The sequence below is a fragment of the Phaenicophaeus curvirostris genome, chromosome 6 (assembly GCF_032191515.1).
Source record: "Phaenicophaeus curvirostris isolate KB17595 chromosome 6, BPBGC_Pcur_1.0, whole genome shotgun sequence".
Classification (NCBI taxonomy): Eukaryota; Metazoa; Chordata; class Aves; order Cuculiformes; family Cuculidae; genus Phaenicophaeus; species Phaenicophaeus curvirostris.
In genome coordinates this window covers 59,160,559-59,183,341 of record NC_091397.1, presented here as the reverse complement: position 1 = coordinate 59,183,341, position 22,783 = coordinate 59,160,559, and the positions used below count along the sequence as shown (strand labels likewise).

Genomic DNA, 22,783 nt, shown 5'->3' with positions numbered 1-22,783 from the left:
TAGCAAAAAAAAGGTTCTGCAGAAATGTACAAATTCAAACATTTTAAGAAAGTCTCTGCTTAAGAATACAGAAATTTGGCAGGCTCACTGCAGTGACTACTGAAACATGCAACAAGCAGGTCCATGAGTAAGGAGATAATAATAAATTATTTCCCATAAGTGATAATACGCTAAATAGACATTATGCCAAAGTTACCTCTGACATTCAGTTGTAGAAAGAGTCTTCATTAAGAGAATAAACTGAAGAATTTGGAATGAATGACTTGAAGATAAGAACAAAAAGTAATCCCCAAAGTAACTGGTCCTGTGTAGCAGTATGCATGAAAATTGCCTTCTAATGCTGGATTTCAAAAAGAAGGGATAAATTACTTAGGACTGTAGTAGAGCATGAGTTAAGGTTCAGAAAAAAAAAGTTCAGAGTATTTTAAGATGAGTATCAGGACGAATTTCCTGCAAGTGAGATTTATTACACCATGGAGTCTGTTTCCTGAGACTGCTAACAAAGGTAAGCTATTTTTTGAAGTCCAAATGAGCATATAACAAATAAATACCACACTCACAATCCATATACATAACCCATAATGAATTGAAAGAAATCAACCCACACTCAAGGCTTTCAGCCATTACTATTTCACTTCACCTGCCACTCATCCAATAAAAGAATATTAATACAGATTGCTGGTTGAGGGGGGCACCTTTTTCCCCTGTAAATAGGATGGATTCCTCTAGGTAAATTACATATGACTTTTTCACAAGGCTTTCTTCCCCCTTTTTTTTTTTTTTCAGCCTGTACTCTTTTTTTTATGTGCTTCTAGTTGTTCCTAGGTCTGCATAGCTAGACAGCCATGTAATTAATTATCTTGTAATTAAGTCTCTCAGGGGAGTTGTTGAACCACCATCCACTGTACCACCTGACCACCATCCACATTCATTACACTGGAAATAATGTCACCCCTAATGGACACTGCAGAGCCTGCAGTTCCTCTCCTTTTCAGAGCCAGTGGAAGCTTAGCCTGGAATAGAACAGCAGGGAGAAGAGAGAGGTTGTTTCCTTCTCTTTGTGAAGGCTAGAAGTGAGTTGAGGAGGATAGTGATGAAAGTCAGTATGATTACGACAAAAAGTATCTTTCAGCTATGACAGTTCTGCAGGATTTTCCGGAAGGGAGGCAACCTCTTGATCCTTTATAATATCCTTATTAGTCTCCAGTTCAACAAGCGTGTGTGAGGACATGTTTAACTCCCATTGAAGTCAACGGTTCTTAAGCATATGCTCAAATTTTTTTTGCAAATCGGGGCTTTAATCTGTTCCTTATGTACATTTAGGATTACAGAGAGTTTTTGAAGTTGCTGGAAACACCAGCTTGCTGATGGGAGGTGGGGGAAGGGAGCAGGGCTCCATCACTTTCATAGTCTGCAACTTTCTTGTTTATATTATTTCTGATTTTGATCAGAAAAGTATACGTTTACTGATCTTTTAAAATTTTTTCAAATGCTGTCTATTAGATTCCAATGCATGCTGCAGAAATGTGAGTTACTGATACAACACAATTCTAGATTTTCGTTAGTTATAAAGTTACAAATACTAAGGTTTAGCATCTCATTTCTCCCTTCTTCCTCTATAAAGCTGACAGAACTCTTACCAAAACCCAAAGACATTTATTCTTAGCAAGAGGAAAGAAAAGTTGAGACAAAAGTTGTAAAACTGTCTCCGTCCTACACTGCAAACACACCTCGATTCTGGCACCTCGTCCTTTTGGCTCTTTCAGCCCTGGAACAGAACCCTCTTCACGAAGCCTGAAGGTTGTGCCAAACTGTATGGTGATTTTTGTGATATGGAAAAAAGCCCACTGGAGACTAGCCATAAGGCAGCCAATCTTGTGATCTGATCCTCATGTGAATTTATGTCTCCAGAGTTGAGATGTAATATCTTCTGTAATTTTGCCACGCGCTCTGTTTGCTGAAATCACACTGAAAAACTCTAGAAATTGAAAATAACTTCAAAATTACCAAGCATTCCAAAGGTCTCAGTAAGACTCCTGAACCTTTTCTTTCCCTGCCTCCAGCTCCCTCAGGCTGCCCAAACTGTTTTTCAAACACATTTAGCAATAAAATAACACAGTATAACCAAGGGCTTCTCCAGTTAAGTGGACTATCCAGGTCCCTACCTGCTATTATTTTAGATTTGGTGCACACATGCTTGCACACACTCACACACACAACAAATGTGCGTCCGTGTCTATCACATCAATGAAATGCAATCACAAAAAATATGTTACTGTTTTCATTTTTGTTCTTAAAGAAAACTAGAGTGAAAAGACAAATTGCCAATGCTATTTAAAGAGTTTACAGGCCCTTTCAAAATGAGACATTATTTTCTTTGAAGCACATTCCTTCTGGCACGAGTAATTATTACCTAAAATCTTGGAATTAAAAGAGTGCGTTTTACGAAAGTTAGAATCTTTTTTTTTCCACCCATTTGGCTTAGTTTTAAATACTCCTTTTTTATAACAGGGCTCTGCTTAACACTGGGAACATCAATGGTATTAAATATTAACCATCAGCATTGTTTTCCACTAGAGCTGTTTACAGAATCTGCTCTGTGGTGCACACCCTCCTGAAGTTAACATCACAAGAAAAGAAGGCAGAGCATACAAAATATCTTTTTTTTTTTCTTTCCTCTCCCTTTTTCCTGATTGCTCAGCCCTGCACACTTGCCCTACACACCATAAGTGCACAGAAAAGCCACAACTAACCTGGAGTTATCCAAGGTAAGTTCACAGTAAAACAATTGATGGTTTGGGGTCAATGGTATAACGACAGCATATTGCTTCTAGATGTTTCTTGCTGTCACAGTTACCCCCGTCCCGGTCAACTTCAGCAGCTAAACCCAAGCAGTTGGCTTCCCAAATCCTTTCCTCCCCACACCCACACTTTTAGGGGAAGGGGAAAGGAAAAGAGTTTTAATGAAATATTAATAATAATGAAAATAATAAGAAAGTAGTAAAATATATACAAATATATGAAGTCTCGACCCCGCCCCTTGATGACTACGTGTCACCACAAATGCTGCAGAGCGCACACAAGGGGAAGAGCCCGAGGGAATCCACAGACCCAGGGCAAACAGACAGGTGAGGTCCTCACTGAACATTGGCCATCGAAGAAGAGACAGACAGACCCTCATCCTCTGTCAGTTTTATAGTGACTATGATGCCTGTGGAATGGAACACGTCCTTGGTCAGTCTGGAGTCACCTGTGCTGTCCACCCCTCCCTGCAGGTGTGGCCTTTTTTGCCTCTTTGATCCCTTCACTCCACCAGCTTAAGGATGAGCTCGGTTCCTACACGAATCAGCATAAGCACTGGCTTTCTGCATACCAATACCCCACATTATCACTTCTAGAGAGAAATACTGCCTGAAAAACACGCACTAAACTTCCAGAAAATAAAATTACTTAGACGAGATTTAGCTGAAGTCAGAAAACTGATTGTACTTTAGCTCAAACCGCAACATTGTGTATGATAGAGAAGAGTCTGAATGGAAAAAAGAAGATGCTAAAGACAGCACAGAGAAAACACCAAGGTAGGTAAGAAACAGGTTCTGAAACATCAACTGAGCAACAGTTCGGCAATGCCTTGCAGGGAAATAAGTTTAACTCTGAGAGGATAAGCTGGAACCAGAAGGATTCTAGGAAGGAAATTGCAAAAGGGTATGATGGAAAGGTAGAATTATTTCATCAGCTTCAGTTTTGGCAGGGTTAAAATAGAAGCCAAGAGAGGGTCAGGGCAGAAAACCATTATTTGGTTTCTGCTAAGTGGTGTAAAAGTCTTTTGCAAAACAGCCTGAAAACATGCTGGAAAGAGAGAAGCTTGATAAAAACAACTTGCAAGCTCTTAGGGTAAAATAAGATCTTCTACAGCATAGTCCTCAGCCTGTTCAGAACAAGCAGATGCCTGTGGCCTTGGACTGGGGAAGCTAAGAACAAAGGTGTTTTGCCCCTGCAAAAAGATGCCCAGGTGTCTCTTGTGAGCACTTTTTCCCAATATCTGTGCATTCTTGCCCAGGATGGAAAGAAAATGCTGTCTGCTTTTATAATGAAAACGAGCTTAACTGCATAAAGCTAGCTCTTAGGCTTTGTGGAGAGCAGAGATATATGAGATACTAAATGACATGGCAGGGAAGGTGCAAAGGCTGATGAACGAGACCTTCCTTTTGTGCTCGTCGTACAACATGCTACCCAGGTTCTCTGGACTTCAGTTCCCAATAAGGCTCTATGCAGGATCATACAAACACCTCAAATAAGAGCAGTAGTTCTTGTATTTCTAGCTTAGCACGGATTTCACCTCTGCCTTTTGTAAGAAGCGTCTGCTAATACATTAACAAGGCCCTTTTAATTAGCAGACCATCAATAACACGTAGCCAGACTCCACTCTAAGGGTGGCGTCAAGCTTCCCACTTTTCTACACAATTAAGTCAACCATATGTTTCAAGGTCAACATGGATGCAGCTTTTAGTTTGTATGTGTGTGAATTAAGACTATCAATTAGTTGTGGAAACATGCTTGAAAAACACAAAGCAAGCCAGAGCCTCCATAAATAATATTTTTATAGTATCTACCCATATGTTGTGGAACTACAAACATTTCTTAGCCGCACACCATCAGGCTGACAGAATATCAACCAGCAGACCAATACTTTATTTTCTTTTAATGTTACACTGTTAATTCTAGTGAATTCTACGCAGTAAGGTGAGCTTCAACAAATTCAGAGCGGGAGTACATAGATCAGCAAAGTGGCTTTTGCAGGAGGGAAGGAAATAGGTTTCCCAAGAACTTTTGTTATTCTGTTAAGTTACAGTTCAGCAAACATATTTTAAGATGGCTGGATGTACTTAGCCACTGTACTTGAAAAGCACAATCCCTCGCCAAAAAATAGTGTTTGTTTGGGTGCCATGTCTGGCAAAGATCTGGTAATATGTTTGCGAATACAAAAACATTAAATCTCTGATACTTCTCATGCCAGCAGACTGAAATGAACCTCAATTGGCGCCTTCTCTGCATGTCTAAATTTCAGTTTGGAACCAGTGAAATAAAGATAGCTTTATAGGGTTCGTATAGTTTAGATTTCTATACGTATCCTCATACTAAAGCAATAAACATGTTTGCCTCATAAAGTTGTAGCAATGTATTGAAGTATACAAAGCAAAGGGGTCAGAATGAGTGGAGAAAAAAATTAAAAGACAAAGCTAAATTAAATCTACAGGAAAGTTGGGCAGTATATTTCTTCATAATTTAAACCAATCCAAAAAATTTGTGCTTGTCTCCAGCTTTTGCTCCAATATCTATTCTCTTTTTAGTTTATAATTTATTCTACTTACAAATTTTAATAATATTTCATTAAAAAAATGAAGACAGAATATTCATTCTTTTAATTGACTCAGTAAGGGAATTTATTAGAAAATCATGTAAATTAAAGTGTCAGTAATACAAGAAAAGGTAAGAAAGGGAGACTCAAGTCTCCTTATGGACAGTTCCTAATGAAGCCTCCTATTTTCATCTGACTCTGCTCCACTGATCCATAACTGTTTCATCCTATATTGCCTATCAAACTAACGTTACCTCACAGTACTCTTCTATTTAACAGATCACTGCGCTTCTTGACTTATTGTGCACTAACATCTAGTGGAAATGTGATTAAAGTAATGGGTGCTGATTTTTGTTATGTGATAAAAAAAGTGTTCATTCTGCAGGTATAAAGGGAAATTGAAAGGATATACAGGCATACGCTCCTTCCAAAATGGACTTGTTTAAAAAAAGAAAGAGAAGGAGGGAGGTAGAGGGAGCTGAGAGTGAGACCATTATTGTGTATTGTTCTAATGTCCCAAGGAACGCAAAGACTTGATGCACAGCTGCAGCTTGAGGTCATTGTGGTACTCCCAAAACAAGAATATAGAAAGGAAAAAAAAAAAAAAGAAAAAGAAAAAGAAAAGAGCTTAATACTGCTTTGTCACTTTTGAATCAATCAAATCTGTAATTCCAAAGAGCAAAGACTTGCAATGTTCTCAGGTTTCCCGAGGCCACACTCCCAAGGTGGACTTTCACTAGTTTTATAGTCTAGCGCAGAAAATATAAAATCAAAAGGAGTGAACGCACCCTAGCCGAAACTAGATTGATGTTTTCTTCTGGCAGAAAACACTGTCTGGCATTCTAACCAAAAACTTTTACAAGGCATCTTTGAGAGGTCGATGAAGCTGTAGCTGACCGGGCTTCTATTCACACCACTTTTACTAGTTCAGCGTAGCGAAGTCTTGCAAAATATGCTCTTGTATAGTTTATCAACACATCTGACTTCAGGTCTTTCTCCTTCACTAAACCAACTGATATTTTCATTAATTTAGGAGATACCTAGTCACTGTTCCTACCATTCTTTTTACAGTAATAAGCATATTTTAACAAGTAGGTTGTGCTTGTTCTCATATCCTTTCAGGATGGGTGCTACAGCTTGAAAAGGCTTCAAAAGCAAGTGAGGTTCTTGTTCCTGAGAAGCCCCATTCACTTCACAAAAACACCCCCTTCCAAGGAAGCCCCCATGCATATTCAGGGTACATTGCATTTTTCTGGTATATGCCAATTTTCACTTGGCAGGTAGAAAACTCAACAATTCATTCAGCTGTCTTCAGAGCTGTATTGTCAGTCCACATATGTCCAACAGATTTTTTAATTATCTATTTTTAGAAGGACCAAAGTGGGAAACAGTTTTTTCCGCTTGGTAAATTTGAGTGACTAATGCACCCAATTCACCAAAATGTGTAAACATGCACTTAACTCAAGATGTGTTCATATCAAAGTAACGTCTACTTCTGCTGTGAAATCCTGGCTCCACAAAAAAGTACATGCAAGATTTCATTCATCTCCCAACATACAAAACTAAATGCATACTGGCACCATCATAGCACCGCAGACTCAAAATTCAAGCTCACAGTGGTGGCAAAGGACACTGAAGAGCATCTAACACAGTTTACGTAAGGCAGCATTTGTTCAGGCTCACTTGCTAAAAATAAAAAGTAGTTATTAGAGATCTGAGACAATGCAGAAGGAAAAAGGCCTTTTAAAAGCCTGAAGTGATCTGTTTCAGTTTTAGTTTTTCATATCCTATTTGCTATAAAATAATGTTAAATCAACCAATTTTTCTCTAGCCAAAGAAGCAGCTTCATAAAAATGGGGGGGGGGAAGAAGAAACAAAGAAACAAAAATGATTACTTGGCTTCCAGTAAGGGTTTCATAATCCACTGGATTTTATTGCTTTAGTAAAACTATGTTCTTCCATCATGAATGAAAGATTTGACTCATTCCTTTGAGACTTGTTTCTTATGCTGTTTGGTCAATTATTTTGTTTCATTTGTTGAAAAGAAAGATAAAAGGAAACATAGGTCTGAGTACAAAATAACTTTTCTTTCAAATGACTGTTAAGTTTTCATGTATGTTTCCTTATGTTCGAGTATTTTAAGGGCCTCTTTTCCTACTACTGCAAGCTTTATTCAGCACAGGTAATTCTCATTACGATGTCCAGACTGGTTTTTTCCTTTGTATTGAGCAAGAAGCCGCACTTCTAAATATTCCAGACTGCAAAGTATTGAATGAACACATTCATCATTAAACAACAAAACCGTCAGTAGTCAGTTTCCAAGTGCGATTTCTGATTTTTCTTTTAACATGTAATTTCATGCTTATTTAACATGAATTTCTAAAATTCACAATTCCATATGGAAAATAAACTCACGTTCCCAAAAGGAGGCGTGATGCTGTCTTCTCTAAGTCCAAGATCTCAAAGGGAAGGGCATCCTCCCTAATCTTCCGTGAATACTGCATCTTTAATATCGTTGATGTTAACAAGTAGAATTTTGACAGTGTTGTCTATTCAAAATGTTTAGCAAAAGACTTCAGAAGCAACTTTTCATGTATGATAGTGAACTGTCTGCCACTACATCCCACTGTATTAATGATTTGGTTTTTTTTTTTTGACTTCGCATCACTCAGTGAATGCCAGGATGCCGTGATGGAGCTCTGCACTAGCGATATTACAGATACATGGATAAAATTAGCAGAGATTGAATAATATCAGTGTGATTAAAATTTTTGTCTATTAAAACATTATTGTAAATGGATGTGGTTTATGTTAAATTATTAAAGACACAGATTTTGTAATACATATTAATAAATAACAAGAATACCAAACACTAGAAAACTAAGACCGATGGCCACAGTGGTTTTTTTAACAAGAATTCCTTTGCTATGTTTGCCGCTGAAAGCATGCAAGACAGTGCATCACAAAAAACATAAGCACTAGCATGGCAAACCGGTCTATCTCCTTCTCCCAAGCTAAGCTACATTCATAGTAAGAATGCACATCTTAAAACCTGGTACTACCAAAAATTAGTGGGAGTTTTGTCATCGATATCTTTCAGGTCAAACTTCCCTTAGCGTGTACGTTTATAAACCATTTATTGAATAACATTATTTAAGGATTCAAATGCTGAAAATACCTACCAGATTAGGCCGTGTGCATCCAACACAATCACATCAGGCTATTTTTTAATTCAAACTTTCATTAAATACCATTAAAAAGCAGCTATCCGGTCATCAGAGACCTTTAGACACCCACCCCATAAGTCAAACGACTTTGTGCTGCACACACCTACGCAGCCGCGCGAGCTCGTGCTGGTAGAGGTGAGGCACCAGCCCTGCTGAATAGTGGAACGAAGAGGCTTTTTCTGCAGGGTGGCTGCTCACGGTCTCGCTCCAACCCTGCCACTAGCAATACTTGAGAAATGGTGACGCGGATCTGCAAGTCTTTAAAGTCTATTAAAAAAAGCACGCGGCACACACACGCATACAGAGACTTTCATTTAATAAAAGCTTACAGGGCTTTACAAATGGCAGGAAAGCACTGGTATGGCCATTGTATACGTTGGGGAAACTACATGAAAGGACAGGGCACAGGCTCGAGACTTCATAAGGCTGGGTTCGGTGCCCAGCTGTGCACTGATGTAATGAAGTAGCCTCAAGCACTGTTTATCAAACTTCTCTAACACCACGCTATTTGAGTTAGAAACCTTATTAGCGACATATGCAAGTATTTATATTTAAAAAATATGACTTTCCTTTCACGTCCTTTCAAGTTGCATTCTTAAGTGTATTAGAACAAGGACACGGGATAACACAGCAAAAATAAGGATTGATCCCAACCCCACCACAAGTACATTTTACTGATGGATTTAAACTTTGCTCCTTCCAGCAGATGAAACCAGATTTATTTTGCTTCCTTTCCAGAGACTAGCAAAACTGCTTGGTAGAATATATTTTGAAGAAAAACATGCTATAGTGACCACTCATACTGCCTTCTAACACTGCATTTCCTGAAAGCGATAATCCAGAAAGTAATACCAGATTATTAGCAGACAGTAGCAAAGATAATGTTGTCACCTTCCCTTGAATTTCAAGACAGAGAACTCAATCCCACTCTTGAGGACTTCAAAGATACAGCATATCGAGTCATTACATCACTAAAGAATTAGTATTTCCAAATAGCAAACCCATATGCAGATTAATAGGCTCAATTAAAAAACACTTATTAAATAATTAGCATGTCTAAAAAGGGCAACAAGTCTGACCAAAAACCCCAAAACTGGAATCTGATAACTTACTGTACAAAATACTAGAGAAGTTATGCTAGGTATATTAGGGTAAATTTTATCCTAGGATGTGAAATCTAATGAATTAAAATTCAATTTATATACATAATGCTGAAATGGTGATCCTGAAACAATCAGGCGACCTTAATATTTTATCAATAAATATCTACAAGCTACAAAGCATTTTCCTTTCCCTGCCATGCAACAGCCATTTAAAAATCCTGAACGGTAACTACAGCCATGGGGTTTTGGAAAGTTTTAGTGAAATCTTCTCCAGATACGGCCAGAATGTTTGAATCTTTAATCCCCATGTGTCCATATCTCCTTCAGCTTTCGATTCTGGTACCACATTTCTTACTCGTTCAGGCTTTGCTTTGAAGATTGGGATCCTTGATAGCACTTAATACCAAATAATAAAAGAACAATATGCAATTATATTTCTGTGCCAAAGGCTTAAAACAGAGTAACAGAATTAAGCTCCAAGGACTCAAAAAGCCTTGAGCACTCAGTAGCTCCTCTAGAGTCAACAGACCTTTTCACAAAAACATTTGTGCTCCAGCAAATGTCTGGATTGGGACCCCGATGTTTCTAAAAGGTTGGATTGAGGGGCAAGTGTGTGTAAATCCTACTGAATTATATATATAAACAGACAGAAATACATAATCAGACGCCATACTTACTTCTGTCCACACAAAATTACTCTTTGGCTATGGGCAAAGTATTCTGAGAATCTATCAGTAAGATATTGTTTCAAAATTTTACATTAATAGAAAAGTTTCTGACAGAATCCAGAAAGCAGCCCGCTAGGTAGCCCAACATCTGCTAAGCAGTGAGACTTAAAAGTTTTCTCCTAAAAACTACGATGATTATTCATTGGATTTTGAACTTTTTTTTTCATTTACGAAATCTACAGAGGCATTTTGGTGGTGGTGGTGGGTTTTTTTTAATGGTAAGTGATGCTTTGACACTGGTTACCAAACAAATTAACTCCTTCCAGAAAATCTATGCTTTATTACGTATTTTTTCTTGCTTCCGTTAACAACCACGCTGAAAAGCACAGACACAGTGATGAATCAGTTACACAGTTCTTTTTGACTGGAAGCGTTCAGCTCATTTTTCTTACTGATGTGTTTCAGCAATCAACCAGAAGTTCTCAAAACCCATGATTTTGCAGTATTTATAATCATTTATCAAAATGACCTGCTTTGTAGAGACCATTTCAAACAAGTACATATGATTTATGATATTTAGATGTGTTAAAATAAATTCCCTGGAGATATAACTTTTTGCTGCTTGCATGTTGAGAATAGGTAGGTTATAATAGATGTTAAAACACTAGAAAAAAGAGCTTTCTTTTGTTTTTTTTTTCATGCGATTTGTCAATGAGTAAAACATAGCAGAACAGATATTGAAACACTGGATTCCTGAAAAGTTTTTGTATGTTTAACATAAGAGTTTCTATATGATATTACTGTAAATACAGTAAAAAAAAAAAAAGGAAAAAAAACCCCAAACAGTTGTTATTACCTGCTAGCCTTTCCTTGGAAAACTGTGCCACATAAACACATTTTTCCATGTCAAATTTGAAAAAAAATAAAAAAAGGCTTCTCATGCCTGGGGCCATGTGTTTAATTAGACTTTAACTGGATTCAAAATTACTTATATATTTATCTAACGCAATTAAATGCTTGAATAGCTGTCCTGCTTAGAACTTCTTCCACAGTGCTCAACCCCCCTGGTCTTTTCAGCATATTTTTTTCACCACAGCATTTTAGGCTTTCTTAAGGCTACCAGATTCACTTTCTTTTCATATTTCTCAGTAAACCTAGATTACACTTTCTATATATGCATTAATGTGCTTTTCTCCTGGCTGAAGTTTTCTTAAAACTTGGACCTAAGTAAGTCAACTGAGACAATCACAGCAGTAACTTGCACATGATGTGTTCTGCACTGCCTGAGAATTAAAATCTACTCTATAGAAAACAGAAGTAAAATGGCCTCAAAGAGAAATCCAAAAAGCTTCCATGTAGAATAACTCGTTCCACAAAGGAACAAAGCGCTCCGAGAATATGTTTTTTATACACTCAGCATGGTTTTCATCCGCACCTCGTTAGCACACGGATAATTCTGACCATTAGTTCACTTTAAAATAAGCAATTTTATTTGCAACCTACCTTCAGATTTAGTATCGTCTTTTGACTCCTACATCCTTGGCATCCGCAGAGCCGAGTTACAAGGCAAGGATGCAGATGCCATTACTCAGTGCAAAACGTTAACATCTACAGATTTGCGTGCATCACTCCTCAGCTAGTTTACTGACCCACTTCTGGGCCTACGCAGGTTGGAAGGAATGTTCCAAAGATAATGAGAGACTGACTACAAAACCTGGAGACAGTGACAGCTGCAGCATGCAGTCGATAACTAAGCAAGCAGCCTTTTCCAGTTCTTTACAATAAGAACAGTTGCGATTTTGCCCTGTTCTGCAGCAGCCTGTTCAATATCTTCAAAGGGAACTTCCAAACTGCTTAAAACTTGGGTTGGGGCAAAAGGAAACTGTAAGTCAGATAGTTTAGGAGACTCCCCCAAAAGCGCGTTTCGCCTTGCTTCCTCAATCCCAAACAAAAGGATAACGGAGCACAGCTCAAAATACTTCTACCCTCTGATTCCCTTGCAATATGCAAATTCCAGGGAAAACGAGGAAGCACAGGGACAAGCACACAGTCCTCCATCCAATATTTTCACTCGCCTTCCAGATCTTTGTCAATAGTTTTTAAAAAAATACACTCCCGCCATCATAACAAAGAAGTAAATCAAAGTATTATCTCTGCTGGAAAATTTTCAGAGTATCTGTGTGATCGAGCAACAGTTACTAGTTTAGGAGATAAATGATACAAGTAATGTTCACGTTTTGCTTTCTTTAAACTATATAAACTCAGCTTTGTGAATCGACGTTCCTGACCTTAAACATTGAGAAATAAAAGCAGCGTAGTGCAAGAAAGGGGTAGCCTGAGGTTAATTCAGCTCTGAAATGCTGAACAGATTCAGTGCTTAAGAAAACACGGAACATTCTGCGGCTTCAAGTGATATGCTTAAGAATAGGAAATGTATCTGTAAATGAGCAAGAACATTAATAATTGTCTCAGAATGCTGGCACTGAAACTTAAGCAGCCTCTCCTCACTTCTCAGTTATTTACTGCTAGGATTTTATATAAATGCCTATTGAAATAGTTCCAAGTGCAATGAATATGTCTCCAAAAAGTGGGGAAGTCATGGATGAGAATATTTAAAGTACGTTAATTTGTTAAAAACAAAAAAAAAAAGAAAAAAAAACCAGATTAATGAGGAATAAAGGGGGTGATTTTTAATCGAATGGAGTGCAATCAAACATGGAAATGCAGCAACATAAAAATAGTTCCTGCTGCCATATATTAGAAGGGCATTAAACATCTAGCACCAGAATTAATAAAGGGGTGGGGTTAAGTGCTCAGCCCAAAACTCAGGCTTTTCCTGAAGAAAAACTAAAGATACAACAGCTACCCAGTTGTCAAATGTCTATTTTCCGTTTAAGAGATTCATAGCTGTGTGAATGGCTACAATATTATTTTCTACGGGGAAGGGAGGAGGGAACGGTTACCTGCCTTGATCTTCAGAAAGCGTTTTAAAGTGAGGTTCGGAGCACAGAGCAAGATAAGCGTAATCACGGCTAAAGGCTCGAACTCTTATCCACTAAATCCAGTGGAAGACTCCGGTCACTTCGGAGTACGGTTTGGAACATTCCCCACTTGTGTTTTTTTCATTTGCATTGAAAAACAAAACAAACAGAAAGCGACACGGATACTTCCCGAACAGAGAAAGGGGCTTATTTCCTTTTTTCCTTCAGCTTTAAACAGACTGACGAACGCAATAAATCCTTACACTGACGAGCATCCATTTATTTTCCCAGTAGTATTCGGGACTCAACTTTTAGTATTGCTCATCCACCTCACAAAATCAAAGTATTCCTTTCATCTCATTAAATGCAACGAACATGCAACGTTACATCTTGCTACCAGTTATTTTAACTATATATGGCTTTTAATCTCGGAAGAGTTTTCAGCCTTTATACCAGCTACACATGATGAAACTCGCTTAAAGTCATTCTCAATTAGGGTAAAAGTTTCTTAACGTTACGGACAATGATGAACACGATGGTGTCCTTGAGGGTTATTTTTTAAACCAGCTCCTGTTGCTCACCCTTTAACGAGCTCGCAGCTTTCCAGCTAGAGAGGCCACAGTTTCAGCTGTGAACTTCACAAATATCTGGGAAAGCCTTTCACTTTCTCTTCCTCGATAACAAACAAGTCGCTACGCCTCCTCTTGAATTTTCGAGCTGTTGAGCCCTCTCCTTTCCGAGTGCCTTCTGCCTGTCCCAGGGTGTATCCGACAACCCTCCGGTTCGCGTGCTCTGATGGAAGAGCCACCACTTGCGTTGACTTTGCCGATGGGGACTCCGACAGGCTTCGCCGTTTTGATAAGCAGAGATTATCTCAACTTTTTTTTTATTTTTTTAACCATACTCAGTGACACCACATCACCGCCCTGTGATCTACACGCTTTTTATGCTAAAATTGCAGTGATTTTAAAAGCCGGGCAGCTCCTTCCTCCCCCCCGCCACCGGCAAACCGAAGTGAAGCTGCTTTTTTAAAACCCCCATTTGTCCCTTTGCTGGACAGTCTGCAGATTTTGCCCCTTTCCAGACTGCGGGGTCCCCCCCGAACCCCCATTCCCAGGGAGCACGATGCGCTCGGGATTTGGAAGCGGAGGTGGCGAACCGGGCAGGGGGGACACGAGGACAGATGCTGAAACCCTCTGAAACTACACACGCTTCTCTCCTGAACCGCAAGAAACTCTTACACCACCACACACACACACCCCCCCACACCCCCCACACCTCCTCGCCTTGATGCTCCATCACGTGCTGGATTTTCCCCGCGTGAGGAGCTAATAAAGTTTGTTTTAATGATGCAGATCCCGAGGGCGCGGTGGAGGGACGGGGATAACGCGGGGATGAGCCGGGAAAAGCCGGGAGGAGCCGATGGGAGCCCGGCAGGAGCGGGATGCGGGTCCCCCCCGGGCATCCCGGGACGCGGGTCCCCGCAGCGCATCCCCCCCCCTCCCCAACCTCCCCGCGAGGGGCGAGCGTTACCTGAGCTGTCGCTTTTCCTCTTCCCAGCCCTCTTCTCGGTCTCCACCGGGGACAGAGCCTGCCGGCCGTAGTCCCCGGGCGCACACGCCGCCCCCGAGGGGGTGTTAGCGGCCAGGCTGGGAGAGTTCGAGCAGAGCCCGGGGGGGCTGCCGCCCAGCTCCGGGGGGGCCCCCGAGTCCGGCTGCAGGCAGAGGCTGTGGCGAGCCGCGGCGGGGGGAGACGACATCTGGGGGATGTGCCAGTTGGTCTGCAGAGCCTGGTGCTGCTGCTGGTGGTGCTGGTGGTGGTGGTGATGGTGGTGGTGGTGGTGGTGCCCCCTATGATGCTGGCTGGCGAACATGCCCTCCTCGCCGGGGTATCCCGCGATTATGCAAGAGGAGGAAGAAGAGGAGAGCTCGGGGTAGGACATGGGGTCGGAGCGTCCGTGCAGGGCGAGGGGCGACTGCGAGAAGGGGTGCAGGCTCTGCGCGGCGGCGTGGGGGCTGCGCAGGCAGCCGAACAGCGTGTGGTCCATGGCATGCGGGTCCCCGCTCCCGGCCGGGAGGCTTCAGCTCCACCGCTCCGTGCCCCCTTTCACTGCGAACGCCTCGAGAGGTTGTTTTCCACCCCCCCGAGGCGGCGGAGCCGGGGGATAATCCACGTCTGGAGCCCCAGCGGCCGCAGCATCCGCGCTCGGACCCCGCGGAGCCTCCGCCCCCCCCCCCCCCCCCTCCTCCTCCTCCTCCTCCTCCTCCTCTTTCCTCCACGCGGGGCTGTCCAGGTGGAAGGTGGTCCCAGAGAACTGCTCGGAGGGGGCACCGGCTCCCCGAGGTTATAAATACGGCCGCGTGTAACGTGAGCCGGGGGCTGGCTCAGCCTCTCTCCGCGGAGCGCTCAGCGGCAGCGCAGGGAGTGGGGGGGGGGGGAGTGGGTGGTGGATGGAGGGGGGGGGGTGGTGGGTGGCTCTATGCGGGCTCCGCACCGCCCCCAGCCCCGGGACGCGCCCCCGGGGGGGGGGACGGAGCCGGGGGGGCGCTCACCTGCGCGCTCAGGTGCGGAGCTGCGCGGGGGCCCCCCCAGAAGCCGAGAGCCCATCGCTTTTATCCCCTCGTTGCCTCTCCAGGCGGTCTCGCCCCTCCGCGCCCGCTCATCCCCATCCGCGCAGGTTAAGCGGGGGCTTAAGCCCCCGCTTAACCTGCGCGGATGGGGATGAGCGGGTCTTAAGTGGTTGAAATGATGAGAAGCATCCACTAAGCCCCGACCAGTGAGGTCCCCACTCAGGAATCGTTTAATTTCTCAGCCCTTCCTCTTCGCTTCGCTTTCCTCCTCCTCTCCCAAACCAAAATTTTAAAAAAAAAATTAAAAAAAAAAGAAAAAGTCACTTCGCCTCCGCACCTCGCTCCCAAATCCTTGGGTCCATGTGCGAACGGTAAAATGGATTTCAAATAAATGCGATCGGAAAAAAAAAAAAAAAATCAGGAATTGTATGAGATTTGCAAGAGCTGGTTTCTTAAACGGAAATTGACTCCGATTTTGTGGGAAATTAGTTTTGCAGGCTTTCTACCCAAAAAAAAAAAAAAAAAAATCTAAAACTTTTGTTCAGCAGCTGCTCCGCTTTTCCCTGCAGTTTCAGGCTGAGCTGGAACCTGCAGCAGCCCTTGGACGGTAAGATTTTCCCCCCTTTTCTGCCCTGTAAAATGCTTTTGTTAAATTGTCTTTAAATTTAACTGATACAACGCGGTCTCGAAAAAGAGCGGCACCCAAAGCAGAAGTCGCCGCCTCTGCGCGCCGTTCAAAACTTGATATTTCTTCAGAATAAAGGAAATATACAGTTACCACACCGATGAAATATTTTGTGCTTTTCATTGTGTTTATCGTTTCAATATGCGCTCTAATAGTAGACGAGGACAAAGAAAACTCAGCGGCCGAAGCCCCGTCGGGTGTCGGGGACACGGAGGAGCCCAAGCCGGTGTAAAAGTGCCTTTTTTTTAATTCTAAGGGATGGCTGCACTGGATACAAAAAGAAGGAAAAAAAAAAAAATAAGTGAAGCACAATGAAGAAAGTGAGAGGGTGTGAGGGGGAGGGAGAAAGATTAGGTTTCCAAGAGAAATAAGAGAAGGAGCCAAATAGCATTTTTTTTTTTTTTTTTTTTTTTTAGGGAGAGGCTCCAAAAGGTGAAGAAGGCACCAGCAAAGTTGTAGCGGCGTGGCAAAGTGATTAGCTTCGTAATCAAATTGGAATATTAAGAACTGTGCTTCCCTGGGCTCCTGAGTCCCCTAATAGGCACAAAAATCCTGCATCAAGTATTCTTTCTACTTCTTTAATAAGGGATTTTAGGCACAGAAGAACTCAAAATGCAAACCTTTTCCACGCTTTATGCTTTCATTTTAAACTATCTAAGGAGCATATGAATATGGGCATCTAATGTTGAGGCAAATAAACGATGTCAAGCTTTGAAATGATTGAAAGAGTTTCTGTGCGGAGTTATCAGGTAGCTATGGCTATACGATAGCATCCTCTGTAAAAATCTATCTTTTCACTCAAAGAAAGCTTCAACGCAAATCTTCTCAGCAAAATTATTGCGGAAGAAAGTGTAAGCACTTATTACCTCCTAATATTAATGAATGAATTCTTGTTCATATTGTATCTTTTCAGAATGTGTGTCTGACCTACACGTGGTACAAAAGCGTAACTTGAATCAATGCCAGCAAGTTTGCCCAAAGCTTATAATATCAAGTGAAAAAATAGAATGCTTTAAATATATGAAAACGGTAAACCATTTAACTGATAAAAACATCTGGAGCCAATGCACTTTGGAACATCATTTATATTTTCATGTATGGGCTCATATTTGTATTTGCTTTGTGTTTTTCCGTTTTGGTGGTGTGTTTTTTTTTCTTTAATGTACGATTTATGGGGAAAGAGATCATATAAAATTGACCTGAATGAACCGGTGCACAATTCCTCCTCTTAAGGACTTCTGTAGTCTTGCTTAGTTTTTTACGTTTCAGGCTGCAAGTACCATCTTCTTGAATATTTGTCAGAATGTAAGTAGGGTTCTTGAACGGTTCTTTGTAGTGTATGTTTTGCATATTTGCAATATGCATATTACAGTAAAATCAGACAGATAGTGATACCTCGGGACCACTGTTTGAGTGATATAAATTGTCGTAACTTTGTTGAAGCCAGAAAAAAAGATGGCAGCTTGTGACACTTAAGCTTCTGCCTTACCGTCAAAAGAAAGCTCACAAATATGAATTCAGTTTCTTTTAGCCGAAGGTTTTATTGTACTTAAGAGCCTACCAAAGCAGGAGGATGAGGGTTTATTGTGCTGTAATTATGATCACTTCGTATTTTTCCATGGCAATTTGGTGAAGGCAGGCATCGTTATTTAACCTTAGAGTCCATCCAGATTCACAACAGATGCATGTTTATTTTCAGTCTTCTCTTTTCTTCCCTAAATTTTGCCTGCTTAACTCCCACAGAAGCAATATAATCTGCTTCTCTTGATACCTGTGCTGCAATGGAAACACGTGGAGAGAAATAATAGTAAAGTCTAGGGATCATGCGTCATTTCGGAGGTGCTTGGATGCCTGGACTGAAAATCCTTGCTCGGAAAATGAATAATTTGTTGACTGGCTTGTCAAAAATACTGGCTCCCTGGCTGCTTAAGAGTGGTGGTAATCACATTTACCGTTCATAAACGTACTGTGTACCAGTGTCTGCGCTGTACTTCTCCATAAAAGCAGGTTTTTTGAGAAATTGCACTGCCACAATGTGTACCGCGTAAATTTAACGTTGCATTTATGTGGGGTACTTCCGTTTCGCTCTTTTTACATTTACGTGTGCTACGGTTTCACAATTATCAGACTCAATTTTTGCTTTAAAAGCCACAAAGTATCAATAAAAACTTTGAACCTGCATTCATATTTTCAGCTACTTCTCCCATATACAGATGGATTCTGTTCTAATTTTCCTCATCTCTGAGCACTATGAATGTTAAAGCTATGCCAGCAATTTAGAATATTATATAGAAGTTGTGGTGAGCTACGAGGCCTTCACTGAAAATTACTTACAAGTATGCCTTACATCATTAAAAGTTATTTGAAATGCCAGCCTAACCAGTAAAATATCTTATGCTTCCTATTTAGTTTAAATAAACTGATGAAATATTAAAATGGGTAATTACTTGAGGCTTTGCACCTGAACTGTGATGTTTCAGGAATGGTTTTAGAGCGTATGCTGTGAGAAACTTGCATTCCACATTAGACACTTAAAAGCCCCAGAAGAAGTTCTCTTCAAAGCTTTGGGTTATGTTTGTCCTAAAGAGATAATTTATTTGCAAACTGAACCATCTTGCAAGATACTGTTTGTTTCCCAGTCTCCATGTTATATTGCCATTTTAAAATTGTTTCATTCTTTGTAGCATTATCTCCGCTTAAGGACGCTGAACTAAAAACCAGTTATCGCAGTCATTGTAGGGTACTTTAGTAACATGTATTTTTCATTTGTACTTAGAACTGCATTTGAAGTGCATATGTAGGCAAGTTAATGATGCCTGAAAAATGTTTTCCATATTGTTTTCTCTAGGTCTTGCAGTTAGACACTACGCTCACTTCATTCTCATATTAAAATTACTAATCACGGAGAGCAAAAAAAAGACTTGTATTTTTACATATGATTCATTTTATAATTTGATACCATTTGCATTTTAATTTTGATCTGTGTATGTATTTGAAAGATATTTTACCAGAGCCCTCACTGGAAACGCAGGCACAGTTGTGCACAGAAGAAAGGTGAAGTGGATTTTTTGCTCTCCATATTTTTAACACTGCTTACTTCTTACTATGCTGCACAGTTCATATTTTACTCATGATACTTCAAGTTTTAATCACCCAGAGCAAAAAAAAATACAGATGATCCAAAACTTTGTGGATCTAATGTTTTATGCTGTGACTTACACCTGTTTACTCAGTAAACAGGCAATATACTTACATTATAAAGACCAAACTAGAGAAAAAAAGCCACCAGTAACTGAAATATTTATTGCCCCCCTGGCTGATGTTTCCAGGCCCTTGCAGGACCAGCAGCAGGGGGCACATTTCATAATTCTGCCTCTATCAGGGGATGATAGGAGAGCGATAAGTCACTGATCTTCATCACCTCTTTTACATGATAATGAGTAAAATACTGCTCACAGTGTGTATTCCGAGTAATTTCTAATTTTCTCTGCTCTGGAGTGAGAAAAAGACACATATCCATATATCTGTGCACCGAGCATAAATAACTACAGAATATCTAGTTTTTAATAGCTGCTGGGATTATGTCGTTTACTTCGCAGGTGCGTTTGCTTGTGATTTATAGTGTGATGAGCTCTGGACTTAGAGCAGAAACCTCTAACTAGCAAGTATATGGAACAGAAAGAGATTCGCTGCCCTGAAGAGCTCAGGCTCTATTCATTTCACCAGTTTCATGTGGGAGTACTCCTGTGTTTTTACAGAGTCCTGCTTGTATTCATGGGGATTCGCTTGACTGGAAGCATTTGCAGGATTGGAACCTTAATTAATAGTATCTGTAGGAAACAAAGAGCTAAAAATTGCATATATTATTTTTATGCATAGCTGCACCATGCCTGATGTCAGATAATGCTGAAAACAGACACTGGATAGGAGAAATCAAATCCGAAGTAACAATTCTTTGAAAGGATCATTTTAGATTAATCTAGTTTTTTTAAGATGCAGATCTTATGGCTTGTAAAAGTATGATAAAAGTTAAAAAAAGGCAAGCTAGATTTCCCTAAAAAATACATGCCAAGAAGAGTTTAATTTACAGAGGCATCTTCAAAAGACAAAATTGTATCTATCTCAAAGATTTTGATCTGGGGAACTATTTTAATTTTCTGATACTACTGTTGTTTGTTTTTTTTTTAAAAAGGCTAGTTCTTAATTGTCTTGAAGAAAGGTTCAAGTAGCGTACCTAGAGGAGACTAACCTTCCAAAACCACATTTATTTACATAAAGTATTTCTTGTGTCTTATTTCCCCAAAACACAATGTAGATTTCTCGATGAGCTGTGACTATATTATCCTACTTCTTGAAGTGAACCTCTCCAGGGTCTTTGCATTTATTGTGCATCACGCGAGTCATCACGCTTGCATGTCGTTTGGTGCAATGTAGACAGGTCTCAGGGTGGGTTGAATAAACTGTTCCAATAAGGGACTGTTTTCACACCTTTTCACTGCCCTTTTACACCATCTAAGTATACGTATTAGACTTTGGGACATTGAATCACTCTTACCTTCCTGTCCTCATTGGTGCCTGTCTCGTGTTTCATTTTAATTAGATGCTCACAATAAAAGGGTCAAGTCCATTTCTACTGCCTCCTATTTTTCCAAACAGAAAACGCCTAGCACCATAGGCTTGGTGAAGCTCATCTGTACAGCAAAGAAGAGGTGTATTATTTGGCATATTTTTCAGCTAATAGAGGCACAAATGCAAAATACAGTATACAGGGACACTGTCTGGATTTGTGCAATTCTCTCATAGACATTTTGTCCATGAACTTTGCACGTTTGTGCATTTGAGCTGTAGGCTGCATCACTTAGGGATTGAGATTTTATTTAATAATGCAAGTATATTTCAATGCATGATGGTAAACTAAAAATATTTTCCATTTAACTGTTTCAAAATGCCATGTGCAAGGGAACACAACAAAATGGAATTAACTCGTAACATATGCAAGTCTTATTTGTGCAAGAGCAGTATATGCCCCTAAATCCAGACTTCAGCATCTGGAGGCATAGCATGTCTCTAATGGAAGAGAAAGGCACGAGACATGTCAGCTTCTTGACTATGTTACGCTGAAAGCCGTGCCTTTTCCTTCATGACACCCAATACTAGTCTGATTAAAACTAATAAAGTAGACACTGTCCAGGTAAATTGCCTTGGAAGCATTTTTGAATTTTCATCTCATTAACTGCAGGCAGTCAGATTATGCTGAGAAAGATACTGACAATGTAAAAAAGATCTTATCAAAAGCTCTTTCATTTGAAACAATCAAGTTTGAATGAAAACTAATATCCCATGGTATGAATCACGCGTTCATAGTGCATCCAAACATAAAAATTCCCATTCGTAGAAACAAGTTTTGCTGTCACCAAGATATTTGTAGTGCCTCTTTCTTACTACTATTTCTTACCTCTAGTACTATTACAAATACTGTATTCTTCTCATTCTTCTAACACTGTGACCAGCTTGGTGGAGTCTCTGAAAACATTTTACAGAACCAATTCGTCCTTTAAATGTTTTACAGCATGAACTACCTTCAGACATGACCTTGAGAAGTGCTGAGTCTTTTCTTTTCCCCATGGACCTCGCAGGATCAGCTTCATTGTTAGACTGGAACAGCAATTTTAAAAAGTGCGGCTAAATGTAAATACTGTGCCTTGTCATCCAAAAATACAAAACAAAACACTGAAAATTGCATTTTGAAACCAACATGTGTAAAATATACCTGGTGAACAAAATATTTTACTAATGCATATTAAAATGCTTAGTGTTCTAAAGTTGTTAAATGTTCCATTTCAGAAGTTGAGACATCTAATTTTAAATTTTTTCATTCTTTATTATCAGTTACTCTTCTTTGTTATATATAGTAAGCAAAGGAGAAATTATGCCTATGTGTTGTAGTTACTCTTATTTGCAGAAAATGCAAGCAGAAACCAAGAAACTACGTTGCTGCAAAGATTTTTTTACTAAACTTAAAAATCCTATATGAACAGCATACTGGAAGTATAAATTCGCAAACGCTTGCACTAAAAGAGGGTGTTTGGCCATGCAAAAATACGAGCATACTTCCAGGCTCAAGCCCTTAACGTATGATTAAAACAAATTAGATCAGTACCTGTTTTCTTTTAATAATACAGAAAAAAAA

General features: G+C 40.2%; 1 protein-coding gene across 1 annotated transcript in view; it reads right to left on the bottom strand.

Annotated features, from left to right (window-relative positions):
• MEOX2 (mesenchyme homeobox 2) overlaps window positions 1-15,538 on the bottom strand; it is a 50,544-nt gene extending 35,006 nt beyond the window's left edge. The window contains exon 1 of the mRNA XM_069860354.1: window positions 14,872-15,538. Coding sequence (XP_069716455.1) covers window positions 14,872-15,385 — 514 coding nt within the window. The 5' untranslated portion in view covers window positions 15,386-15,538. The remainder of the gene's footprint in view (window positions 1-14,871) is intronic.
• Between the last annotated feature and the right edge of the window lie 7,245 nt (window positions 15,539-22,783).